This window comes from Penicillium vulpinum (assembly GCF_028829585.1).
Source record: "Penicillium vulpinum strain IBT 29486 chromosome Unknown utg000002l_segment0_segment0, whole genome shotgun sequence".
In the NCBI taxonomy this organism is placed as follows: domain Eukaryota; kingdom Fungi; phylum Ascomycota; class Eurotiomycetes; order Eurotiales; family Aspergillaceae; genus Penicillium; species Penicillium vulpinum.
The window spans coordinates 885,654-898,450 of NW_026643242.1; the positions used below are offsets into that span (position 1 = coordinate 885,654).

Consider the following 12,797-nt stretch of genomic DNA (forward strand, 5'->3'; position numbering starts at 1 on the left):
ATTCTAACCATCTTCCTGAAGCGTCCATATAACTTCGACTACACTTTGAAAATGACCCAAACACAGAATCCCTTAAAAGACTATTGGTCTACGGAGGTTTGTGACCATGGACTCTTGCGCTGGCTGTCTTGTATACGCTGACCGAATCTAGGCATACGCAGCTGCGGCTTCTTTTGTCCCCCATTTTGCTGACACCCTGATCCAAAGTATAGAATTCAATCCCACAGATAGAGTTTTAGATATTGGATGCGGTGATGGCAAGTTTACCACTAGTTTTTCTCCCTTGGTCAATTACGTTATGGGCGTTGACTCTTCTCCGTCCATGATCAACACGGCCAAGACATTAGACTACGGTGGAGCGGCCACAGATTTCCGCGTTATCGATTGTCGGCATCTTGAGGATGATGCAGATATCATGAATGGAAACTGGGATAAAGTGTAAATATTCATCTTCCTGCTTTCTGGTGGAACCTAGCTGATAAAATTCCAGCACTTCCAATGCTGCATTCCATTGGATCTTGAAAGACCCATCTACCCGTATCTCCACATTGGAGAATATCTTCAAATCAATGAAGCCCGGGGGAACGTTCTTCTTTGAGATGTGTGGACATGGAACTGCACCAGAAAAGCTCACGGCATTTATGTTTGCTCCTGTCAACCATGGAGTCCCAATTGAGACAGTGGAGGCTATGTGTCCCTGGCTTTATCCGTCAGATGTCTATATGAAGAGCATTCTAGAGAGAGTTGGGTTTCAGATCAAGATGATTGAACTCAACCCACAACCATTAGAGCTAACTACATCTAAGAACGGTGGACTGGAAGGATTCATGAGACTGATCGGAGCTCAGATGCTGGATCTTTTGGACAGCGAGGAGAAGAAGAACAGTGTAATGGAGCAGATATGTCGAATCCTGCGGTACAGCACCACAAGGGAAGATGGGAGCCAATGGATCACATATGCTAGTCTAAGATGTGTTGCTGTTAAGCCGTGATCAGAGCTCAGCAACAATAATTTCAAACAAGATCTATACCAATAATTTAGCTTTTTCACTGAGCCTATGCCATAAGTACAAAGCCCAAAATAATAAGCAGTAAAAGTAAATTGATATATAAGAATTGGGTACAGGCATTCTCAGGCCACGGGCCTTGAAAGTCATGTGCGCTGTCCATGTACTGTAGGATCATATCCACACCCAGTCCAATTCCATTCCCGCTTTAACCCCCCACCAATAGCTAAATTACTCTTTCAGATGACCACTCAGGTCTCAAAAGAATGATATAATATCTTGGTGACAAGCCCCCTCCACAATGGCACAAAAACTCGACTTGGGTCAATCCGCTCTGCGAATCCGAGATTCAAACTTGCAGCTCCATCTGGCCGCATCGGCCCATTTCAACCAACGATTAAGTCATGGAGCCCCCCAAATACCAATTGACCTCTCGGGATCGCCAAATCTTGAAAGTGTATGGATAACGGAGGCGCCAGAGCTGGAGTTGCGCTTCTTCATCGGGGGAAATTGGGATCAAAATGAAAAGGCGGCATTCGTATCAAAGTTGAGAGGCAAACTGTGTGATATGAAGGTGTGTGCAAGAGAGTATTTCCAAAATTGGAAACTGATTATTTCTTGCTCTAGATCTGGTCTGATCTGGGATTCTCGGTTGAGCTCAAGACGGGTGCACTTGAAAATTGCATTGACGCTTCTGCTTTCCACTGCCTCAAACTTGGTCTGTGTAGAGGGTGTCGAGTACAAAATCTCACAACGGGTTGGACTTTGCCCAGCTCGATGACCAATCCCCCAGATGCGCGTCCTCCCCCGGGTGTACCGGTAGCTACTTTGGCTTCAATTGACGTTCGGCTGGAGTACCGCTTTGAGGCCAAGGATAAACTACAAGCCCAGAACTGTTCCAAGTTGGAGGTTGGTCTTCTTGGGCACGCATCCTGGGATTTCCCCGGTCATCAACTGCTAGGGACAATGGCAGAACTTCCAATCCTACAACAAGTACACAATGAGGGCCCCTATGAAACTCTTGAATCACAGTCTTCTTGCATATCTGGAGGGAGATCAAACCCATCACATGAGGAACTCTTCCGGCTGTTTGACCTTGGAATTCAAAGACTGCTCATTTCCAACTTTATCAAAGATCCGACGATTCGTGTCCCACAACAGGCCACAATCAAGAGCTTCGCAGATATATCTCCCGCGGTGTTCAATCCTGGATATCGGGATGTGAGTTTTCGGTATCAGTCATGTAGATCAAACACTAATTTTACACAGGCGATCAACCAGCGAGCATTGACAATTCCAATAATCACGAAAGCCATATCATCTATGCTGGCGGGAAACAAAGATCCATCCACCAATGCTAAATTAGCAGATTTGTTAGGGCTCACTCACTCTCAAGGCACGGATGGCTTCACGACACAACCTCAAGTTTCAGGTTGCAGGGCTGCGATCCTCTCATCGCTTTGGCGTATCGCCCAGAAAAATATGCCCAAGATAAAGACAATTAAAAGACGAGCTTCGATGCTCCCTACAGAGCATGTATCAAACAGACAGGCTGGATCAAACGATTCCGTGCGTCACATGTCTACGAATCAAGTACAATTCGAGAACGGAAATCCCGGGCTGCCTCAGTCTTTTGAAACACAGGATCATGACCAGAATGAAGAAAGTGACATGTGTTTGTTGAATAGCGAATCAGATGATCAGCTTTTGGACAATTTCAGTGAGACAAGCTTCACAGACATTGGGGAATCGACTCAAACATCCCTTAATACATTATTATCAACTATTGGGTCTTCTCAGACTTCGTATGGTGATCATGATACTATGCTTCTCTTGGATCATGGTCAATTGGCAGATTACCCGGGAAACTATGGGACAGATTATGATCCTGGAGAAGATATGGACAATACAGATATTATAATGGCTGATGATCTTTAGATTCTTTGCATAATACTTTTGTTGTGATGTATAATAACGTCTAATTGATGATTATGACCCTTCAGTGAAATTACCCAAAGATCCCGGATCGATCCCGGGGGTGAGTAGATCCGATCATGTTTCTCTTCTTTTTCCTCTATCTTTCGGTTCTATTTTTTTAGGCTTTTGCACAGTTTTTTGTAAGTATTCTTAGTTGTTAACTAACACTGAAGCCTATATAACAAACAAACCCTACCACTTCGCCTTCGACACCGTGATAAAATTATATGATAGTATGAATTTTTAGGCATTTTAAATGAAAAGAAACTGGTCAAACTAAGCTACATATCAAAGAGAGTGCATATATGTGTGTAATACGTTTATGATGAAGATGGGTGGATTTATAAAGTAAAAGGAAATGCAGAAATACATAGTAAGTCCAAGGTTTTATATAGAGACGCTAACAAAGATATTCAGAAGAGGGAAGTTGTGAATTATGCATTGATATACCTATTACAAAGTTTGCTAAATTCGAAAATTGATCATTGATTACTCCCTAGTGAGCGTACAAACTGGATATGTTTTGCTTGATGTGTACCCTACGTGACATTGGAACACAAGTATGTACTTCGTAGTAAGGGTTTGGTGAAAAAGACAGCTTAAACTGGCGTCCGAGGATTCAATTAGCGTTGTATCTAAAATGCGCCTAAGCGTAGATATTTCAATCTATTTCCAAAATCTCACCACAATTCTCTTTATTTTTCAAAATGGTCGAAAAGCTGAGTTTATCTGCCTGATTTGTCCTGGTTCGTATCTCTCAATGAATTCTTCGTCCAATAGTCTAAACTTGGTACCAGCATACATCCGGTATTCTTCTAGGATGTTCTCCAGTTTCCATCCTTGAAGTCTTCTGAAACAGCCGACAACGCACCCTGTGCGGTGCTATTTAAGTATTTAGTGAATGCCGCAAAATATGTGTTTGAATATGGAAACTTACCTTCCCGTGGTTGCAATGAATCAGAATAGGGTGGTTTTTCCTATCAAGGAGAATTTTCATGACCATATTGATATCCTCGCTGCATTCGTTCGTCTCGTTCGAGTCCTTGTTGGGCTTTAAGGCCAATAAGTAGACGTTTATTCCATTGACTTGAATAAATTCGTTTTCGGCCTCATTATATGGAGTTTTGACTAATTTACTACATATATGCTGTTAGTCAAAGAACATTAGACAGAGCGAAATTCTTCATACATAATAGTTTTTATTCCCTTTAGATGAGTTTTGTGGAGACCCACATGTGGAAATGCCGATCTGTAAATGCCTGGTACAACTTCTCCAAAATTGTTAGGGCGCGTGATGTTTGCCATGGGAACCTATAGAATAGATAATTGGTATTGATTGGTAGCCAGTGGAAACCGTGAAATCACAGAGTAAGCAGAGGGGTAGATGCTGATAAAAGGAAATAGTCGTTGACATGATTCTAAACACGTGGATGGATTTGTACAAATGATTGGCATAGAACAAGAAGCAGCGAAAGACGAGGAAGATGAAGGATAGTATTCCGACGAATCAACAACTTCAGATCAATATAGGAACAGGGGTGTAAGCAAATACTATGCTTTTATTTTCATAGATGCATGCCCAAACAAGTCATACGATACCATCATGGTATTAATGCTATAGCAGCTTGGGCAATCTTAGAAGAACTTACTTTATGACACACAAAGAAGTAAAAACTAAATCTCCATTATCAGGCTCGCTTACTTCGGAACAAAAATCTAATACTCATGTACACCCCAAAATACTACCAGAATTGTCTTTATAACCAATATGGTTGCAGATGACGGTTCGATGGTTTCAAGACCATATATTGCCAATCGGCGACATCCAATTCATCAGTAAGCTCATTGATAAAACCAGGCTCACATAGTATGGCTAGATGGGTTCCCCATCAAGATGTTGAGCCTTATGACCGGCATATAGCCGGTGTTCTTCCGGGTTCGCCTCCACTTTCCATTCTAGGCCTCCTTCAAAGTATCCGACAACGCACCCGGTGCGGTGCTGTTTTAGTAATTAGTAGAGACCTCAATGGTGTTATTGAAAATAGGGGATAATACCCTTCCATCATTACGGTGGATAAACACCGGATGGTTTTTGATATCAAGCAGTTTCGCCACAATGGCATTGATCTCGTCAGGTACCTTGGTTGTGGCCCTTGTTTGGGGTTAGAAGAAACGTGGTGACCTGGATTTTATCAGCGATGATAACGTCCCGTCCAGGCTTGCCGTAGGGGGTCTCGACTAGTTTACTATATACTTCTGTTAATCAAAGAACGTTCGACAACTAAAGGAACTGTCCGCAGAATTTGTAGTTTTCAGACTATTGAGATGCTTAGCGTAGAGTTCGGTATCCGGGAATGTCGATAAAAGTGTGGCACAACATTCTCAAAATTGTTGGAACCTTCAGTGTTCGACATGACTAGTTATAGGATAGATAAACAACAAAATCCGTTATGAATCAGTAACTGATTTTATGCACTCACAGATGGCGTGGAAGAGTAGCAGAATGATGAGGGATGAGCCTAGTGGTAGGCCTTCGTCAAGCTTGTATACGAAACCGCTCAGTGATCGTGAGACATACATAGATGGATATATTCCAAAACCATTCTAACATCTTTCAATACCAAAATATCCGTACACGATGATGTGCCAGTAGGGCTGCAAGGCTGGTCGATGGAATACCCCGCTTTGGTCGTCATCCTTTCGGTTTCTGTCTAGGAAGACATCGTCTCTCGGTCGGACAATCTTGTCTGTTTCAAGGATCCATACGCAAATATGGTCGTTATATATGCATTCTGGATCCTAGCAGATATATAAGAGAAGAACAGTTGAAACTGACGCGAACATTGGATTCCATCTACGATATGTCAGTACATATAATATAGTAGAACTACGTGAGAGTTGAGTTCTTGCATATCGACACAGAACTCACACATGAGAAATAATATAATGAACACGCATCTGGATGGTGTCTCTTGGATCATACCGTTTGTTGGATAGACTCTTCATCAAGAGGTGCGAACTTGTGACTAGAATATAGCTAGTGTTCTTTGACCGATATTCTTTGACAAAGCCCAAGATATGCCACCCCTAGACAGTTCTAAGGCAGCCGAAGGCTATCCAGTGCGGTTCTATAGAAGTGTTTGATAAATGCCCCAAGATATCTGTTATTCAAAATAGGGAAACTGACCTTTCGTGGGTTACAATGAGACAAACACCTTGTAGGGACGGGGGATTTCTGTTTTTGAGGAGGATTTCTATGATTGAATTGGCAACCTCGCTGCGCAACCTTTCTTGAGCAAAGAGCAAAGGGCAATGCAAGCAGTGTGGCAGGAGGGGGGTTGACAGAAAACTCTGCAAAAATGGCGGTCATAGCCATCAATGTCAAATAGATGAGGTTTCCAGCTTCAATCAGGTTATCGTCCATCAGACGACCTGTGAAGGCACAGTATAATCTATAATATCACTTCCATGATATTCTTATAAGTAGTATAGTAGTAATTATTAGAGAAGGAAGGTGCTGCTACCCAGTATACTAATCGAGGTTCTTCACCTGTTGAAAACATTGATGGAGACAAGGATTTACAGGCTATGGATTTATATCTCTACAGAAATTACATAATGTGTTTGACAATAAAACATGTATGGTGCAAGTAATAGGATGGGCCAAGCAGCGCCTGCAAATCGGCCGTAAAAGAGACAGTTATGTTGTGATCACATACCACAAGGCATTCATGCGTCGTTCTTATAATCGACCTGCGGCGATATCAAAAATCAAGGCGATTCCTCGCCCAAACCAAACATTCTGATAGAGTTGTTCCAAGCGCTAGATAGAAGAATGAGTTAGCATGGAGCCGTGCATCAGGGCGAATCAACATCTTACGCTTCGCAAACCTCCTCTACAGTGATACCCTTAACACTGGCAATCACATGAGCAACACGAGCGATGGCAATAGGCTCATTCCGGCCCTTCACCATACACCCCTTCTGCCATTTCTCCTTCTTCACAGCCTTCGGCAGATCCGGTGCACCGTCTAGATGCTTTGCAGATGCATGAGATGGACGGATTTCGCACTATGAGACAGTTAGTCACGTCTGATCTAGCTAAAGCGCGTAGCAAGGTACATACCCATGGCCCATCAGTCTCGATTTGGAGCCTGTCGAGTGGAATAGCTTTGACAACCTCCAGGTTCTCCTCGGTCTTCATACTGCACCCGTTAACACCGACGTCAAGACCCAGCGCAATCATCCGGTTCATTTCATCCATTGTCCCCGTGAAGCTGTGCACAAGTCCCCGCTTGGGAAGCTTGGCAAGCCTTGGGCCAAGGAGTCTCTCAAAGTCCTCGCTTGCAGCTCTGGAGTGGAGGAATAGAGGCAGCTGAATCTCAACAGCGAGGTTTAGTTGGGCTTCAAAATATTTGAGCTGTGGTTCCTTGGGGCTCAGGAAGAGTCGGTCATAGTCAAGGCCGATTTCGCCGAATGCGACAGCGTGGCCGGATTGTGTGGCTTCGATTGCTAGAGTGCGGAGCTCGTCTAGCATTTTTGACGGACCGCCTGGGTATTCGTCGAAGAGCTTTGCTTGGCATGGATGCACACCAACGGTTGCATAACAGAAGCCCGCTGCAGAATTGGATTGTTAATAATAAACAGGGGAGTGCAGGCAAGCCCGAAACTTACGGTATTTGGCAGCGATATGGATAGCGTGCTTCGATTCTACAAGATCCGAGCCGGTTACCATAAACTTGAAGCAGCCTACGTCGCGAGCACGCTGGATAACGTCCTCGAGATCGTCGTCATGGGCCTGCTTTCCGTGATATTCACCGCGGAATACGGGATCACTCAAGTTGATACCAATCTAGTACTTCGCAGTTAGCTATGAGTTGCATAGTTCATTTCAAAACAAGGCTGTTTTAAAAGACGACCCACATCAACATATCGGAGAGGTTTAGATTCAGCCATATTTAATGTCGTCTGTTGTTTTCCAACTGTGGAGATTGTTCTGGGATTTCCAGCAGATATGGAATTTACAGAAGACAGACCAGCCAAGCTGGGACTCATATAAGAACCTACAAACAAGTCAGCTTAAGCCTTTTCAAGATTGTCTAGCCTTGGCATGACTGGACTAGTCAATAGGTTTCTATTTGGACACGAAACAGACCTAAAGAGACGGGTCTATCTATCCCTGTCGGCCTCACACTCGAGGTGATATTGCGGCTGAAAAGATTCAAAGCACGTTTGCCAACAGACTTTATTGGCATCAGATAAATAAAGTTAAGATCCTCGTTATTGCGTTGATGAAATGCTTCCTCTATCTAGCACAAATGTGTGTTGACTCACGGTCGGGAAATGTCCAGCCACACTAGGGCTGAGGATTATTGTGGCTGGTGACATATATGCCTTGGGATTCAGGCAGCTATAGTCTGTCGGCGCAGATACACCAGGATACCGGAGGATTTATTAATCCTAAGTATACAGTAATATTTCTTATGTAATCAGGACAGTATAAATTGCCAGGAAGTCAATACAGCAATAGGGAGAGTTGAATACCATTGATTGGACCCATACATTTCCACCATACGGAGTAGTTGACAGTTATGAGCCCGGTTCGCACTGAATAAGACTACTATATCGGCATATAGTACCTAGCAACTTGCTAGAAACTGTCTTATAAACCTCCACGAAGCCACTCCGCAGAAAGTCATCCCTTGTTTCACATCAAAACAACACAGCATCCAGCAATGGAAACAGCATCGATTCTCTCCGCCATAAAGGGCGATAAACTGAAGGATACACCGCAATGGCTCACCTGGTTTGCGAAGGTGCAGCTATACGCAATGCAAAAAAATGTCTGGGATCACTGCAACCCGGATACCCCGTTAACTGAACGACCTGATACTCTAAAGGAACCGGTACAACCAGAATATCCTGAAGAGGGCACCGAAACAGATCGAAGGAAATAGAGAGACTAAGCAGACGTGTATAAAATGAGCTATACTCGATAGGAGAAGCAAGCAAAGGGACTGAGTGATGTAAATAAATATATCCTCACCTATCTTGACCCAGTACACCACCTCGCACTGATTATATATCGTACACCGTATGATAGACTTGTGTATCTGAAGTCTCGGTTCGCTCGATCGACCGCGTATAAGGAGGAAATCCGAATGAGTTGGAAAGTGTTTGCAATACAGAAGCCGACTGGAGACATCGACAAGTAGCTCTAAAAGTGGAACTCGCTAAGGGAGCAAGCGGTTAGTCTTGGTATCAAGGACGGAGATACCAATAGGGACTTCCTGCACGCCGTAAAAGAAGTTCTACCTATATAGTGGTAAGGTAAATACCAGGAAATAGTGATAGAAAAGAAGGTGTACGATACCCGAGATCTCCTTGAATTATTCCGCGCGATGAATCGCGAGATAGGAGCACAGGTGGTATTATCAACCACTCCTCCAAAAGGCGCTTTCTCGACCTAGTAAGGTCACTAAGAGGCGAAACCGGAAACAAAGTAAGAGAAACTTCCGTTTAAGAAGAGACACTGCCCTTGTGGTAGCTCACACCCGAAGCATAAAGTTGCTACTTACTGGCTCCTAAACGAAGCGATTCGGCCAGAAGGGTATACCCTAAACGAAGGGAAACTAGAGAAAGCAAAGAAGAAGTTAGGAAAGGACTACGCTTGGAAGCAATAGGTGGATAAAGTGATAGCTGAAGCTCAGCAAGCTCAGCAAGCACAGGAAAAACCAGCCGAATCCGCCAACCAGGTCAGCTTTGCAACCACTTTTCGAAGTAAGCCAAGTAAAGCTATACAGATTAGCAAGTATATACTCTCTGTGGCAAAGGCAGGCGAGCCCTCCCTCTGTGACCGGTGGATTCTTAATACCGGATCAAGTGCGTATATCTGCAATAACCGAGCCCTATTCGTCGACTTCACACCTGATATAATTGACCTAACAACCGGAGATAGTACTACGTAGGTGCTAGGGAGAGGCAAAGTTAGACTTTTAGGGAGACACCCGGTAAAGGGAAGGATAGAGATCACCTTAAGCGACGCTCTATACTCACTAAGTTTCTATACGAGTCTCGTGTCGTACGCGATACTAAAGAAGAAAGGCGGCCTCTGGTGCCAACGTACAAACTGTATACGGGACCCAAATGATAGACCTATCGTCTGTGTGAACCTATAGGATCAATTCAATCTCTAGATCTTTAACAAGCTAGGCGAGGCTCCGCCACAACAAGCATATACTGTGCAGCAAGTATAACGGAAATCAGTGAAGCCACAGGAATCAAGGGCTTCCTCTGAAATTTAGCACCGACGCCTAGTATATATTCAACCGCGGACCGTAGCAAAGCTTGCTACTATGGTAGACGGCGTTATTCTTGACGATAAAGGAGGAGTAAGCACAGAGCAAGAATCTCTATATCAGACCTATAAGACAGGAAGTGCTCCGAGGTAGATTTCAAGACGATAAGTTAGACGTACCTTTGGACGTTTTGGAAGGGTGTATTTCGACCTAATTTAGCTGCAGCCAGCCTACAATAAGCACCGCTGGATATCCCACTTCTACCTAGAAGGACCGAGATTCCACTGGATCATGACTCACGAAGTGAAACCTGAATGTCAATTGGCTATCAACCAGTTTATACAACTTGCAAGAAATCAGTAGAAGCTACCAATTAAGGCCTTCCACTATAACAATAAAGCAGTAGCTGGCAGAGCAGCGGAGTATAGTCTTATAAGCGATGGTATCCTGATATATCACTCCCCCCCAGGGCACTCAGAGATGAATAGGTATACTGAGAGATTAGGTGGAATGATTATCACCCGGATACGTATACTCGCCCTCGAAGGGAACCTCCTAAAGGAGCTATAGCCGGAGTTCGCAAGCGCCGCCGTATGGTTATTAAATCGTACACCAATGTATATCGCCGCCGAGAATCGGTGGGTGGTACTATAGGAGGAAGTAAGGAAGGAAGTCGCACCACAGGCGCCGAGGATAAACCTATCAAATATTAGGTTATATAGAAGCTTGGTGTACTGCAGGATTGAGAAGTAAGTACAGTCCGATAAGATAAACCTACGTGCAGAGATTGGCTTCGTGGTGGGATACCTTACCTCGAATATCTGGAAGATCTGGTTCCTATATAGTGGGAAAGTGAGGTATATCAGGGATATAGTCATTGACGAGACACGAAAATATACCCCTGATTATAAGAAATATCAGCCTATCCCACTACCAGCTATAACGGGACCACAGGAACTCACCGTTAAGGAGGTCGTATAGGTGATAAACCACCAAATTACTAGTTAAGAGGAGACTAGTACGATAGAAGAGAGGACTCAGGATCTACAGGAAGAATAGGAGCCTCAGCAAGTACAGCAGCAAGAGGAGGTTCCGCAGTAAGCAGAGGTCCAAAAGATAACAGTCAACCAACGAGGGACTACCCCAGTCCAGGGGGTGGGTGATAGGTTATATTGGCCGACCCTAGACCCTCCACTATAAGCACTACTAGGTTCCTTTCCGATTGAACAGCCCCTACTACCACTACCAATCACCCCACCGCAGGAGCAAGAGAGGTATACTGGCTCTGGTCAGGGGGTAGATACCGAGGGAGATTAAAGGGACCAGATCCAGTAAGAAGAAGCGGATCTTAAAACCACTGAAGACGAACTAGAGAAGCAACTTTAGGTAGAGCTACTGGCTCCGAGAAGAGAGATAATCGGAGATATAGATACCAGCAATATACTCAGTGGTAGGCGTAGACGCCAAGTAAGGTAGGAAAAAGACTTCGCCTACGCGATAAGCACTACCTAAGAAGTGGAACCGCCGGCGCTACTCTATACTTTTGCCGCTGGCTTATACGCTGAGAAACTAGACACTCGCCGCCACCGAGACGACCTCCTACCACCGCCAAAATACTGGAAGGATATAATAAACTACCTATTTCAGGAAGGTTTTCTCGCAGCGATAAGGAAGGAGATCAACTCCCTCTCTGAAAAGGGGACTTTTGAGGTTATTAAGAAACTAAGAGACCGAGGGAAGCAGATTCTCCCTCTTTTATAGGTGTTCTTATACAAATTTGACCAGGACGGGTACCTTTTGAAGCTTAAGGCCCGTATCTGTGTGCGCGGAGACCTTGAAACCATCTCTCACGAGGAAAAGAGAGCTGCTACGCTAGCAGTAAGGACAGCGAGGATGATTTTTGCCTTGGTTGCTGCCTTTAATCTTGACCTAAGACAGAGAGATACTGTCACCGCGTTCCTAAACAGCAAGTTAGACCAAGAGACGTATACGTATATACCTGAGGGATTTCAAAACCTAGGTAAATGCTGGAAGTTACGTCGCGCGCTATACGGTCTACGGATTTCACCACGACTTTGGCAGCAAGAAGCAGCAAGCGTGCTCCGCAAGCTAGGTCTACAGTAAGTGCCAGAAGACCTATGCGTTTTTATAGGAAAAGGACTACTGGTTTTCTTCTATGTAGATAATATCCTAATCGCCAGTTATACTAATACAAAGGCGTAGGCACAGCAATTAGAGCGAGATCTCGAAGTACACTGGGAACTAACCGATTATAGAGAAGCAGTATAGTTCCTAAATATACGAATCATTCGAGACCGGTAACAAAAGAAGCTCTGGTTATATCAAGATAGCTATATAACAAGTATTGCTACCCGATATCACTTAACAGAAAGGGTACCAGTCTATACTCCACTGCCGGTTGAGGAATTAACCCCTTTTCAGGGGGTGGCAACGCCAAAGGAAATCCTGCTATACCAGCAAAAGGTGGGCTCAGCAGGGTATACCACCATTATCA

The 12,797-nt window shown here is 44.2% G+C and overlaps 4 protein-coding genes across 4 annotated transcripts; 2 read left to right on the plus strand and 2 right to left on the minus strand.

The window, feature by feature from the left end:
* Positions 1-51: 51 nt before the first annotated feature.
* Positions 52-992, plus strand: N7479_003417 (class I SAM-dependent methyltransferase; the record flags this gene model as incomplete). Its single annotated transcript, XM_057251114.1, has 3 exons — positions 52-96; positions 152-438; positions 491-992. 3 exons carry the CDS (start codon positions 52-54, stop codon positions 990-992), a joined length of 834 nt encoding a protein of 277 aa, XP_057110439.1.
* A 316-nt stretch (positions 993-1,308) lies between these two features.
* Positions 1,309-2,945, plus strand: N7479_003418 (uncharacterized protein; the record flags this gene model as incomplete). The annotated part of the gene is made up of 3 exons (XM_057251115.1): positions 1,309-1,581; positions 1,635-2,228; positions 2,277-2,945. The coding sequence occupies 3 exons, from the start codon at positions 1,309-1,311 to the stop codon at positions 2,943-2,945; spliced, it is 1,536 nt and encodes a 511-aa protein (XP_057110440.1).
* Positions 2,946-3,686: 741 nt separating this feature from the next.
* On the minus strand, positions 3,687-4,289 carry yphA (tyrosine phosphatase family protein; the record flags this gene model as incomplete). Its single annotated transcript, XM_057251116.1, has 3 exons — positions 3,687-3,866; positions 3,922-4,120; positions 4,174-4,289. The coding sequence occupies 3 exons, from the start codon at positions 4,287-4,289 to the stop codon at positions 3,687-3,689; spliced, it is 495 nt and encodes a 164-aa protein (XP_057110441.1).
* Positions 4,290-6,755: 2,466 nt separating this feature from the next.
* Positions 6,756-8,239, minus strand: N7479_003420 (3'-5'-exodeoxyribonuclease; the record flags this gene model as incomplete). The annotated part of the gene is made up of 6 exons (XM_057251117.1): positions 6,756-6,807; positions 6,865-7,055; positions 7,111-7,601; positions 7,659-7,836; positions 7,908-8,062; positions 8,140-8,239. The coding sequence occupies 6 exons, from the start codon at positions 8,237-8,239 to the stop codon at positions 6,756-6,758; spliced, it is 1,167 nt and encodes a 388-aa protein (XP_057110442.1).
* Between the last annotated feature and the right edge of the window lie 4,558 nt (positions 8,240-12,797).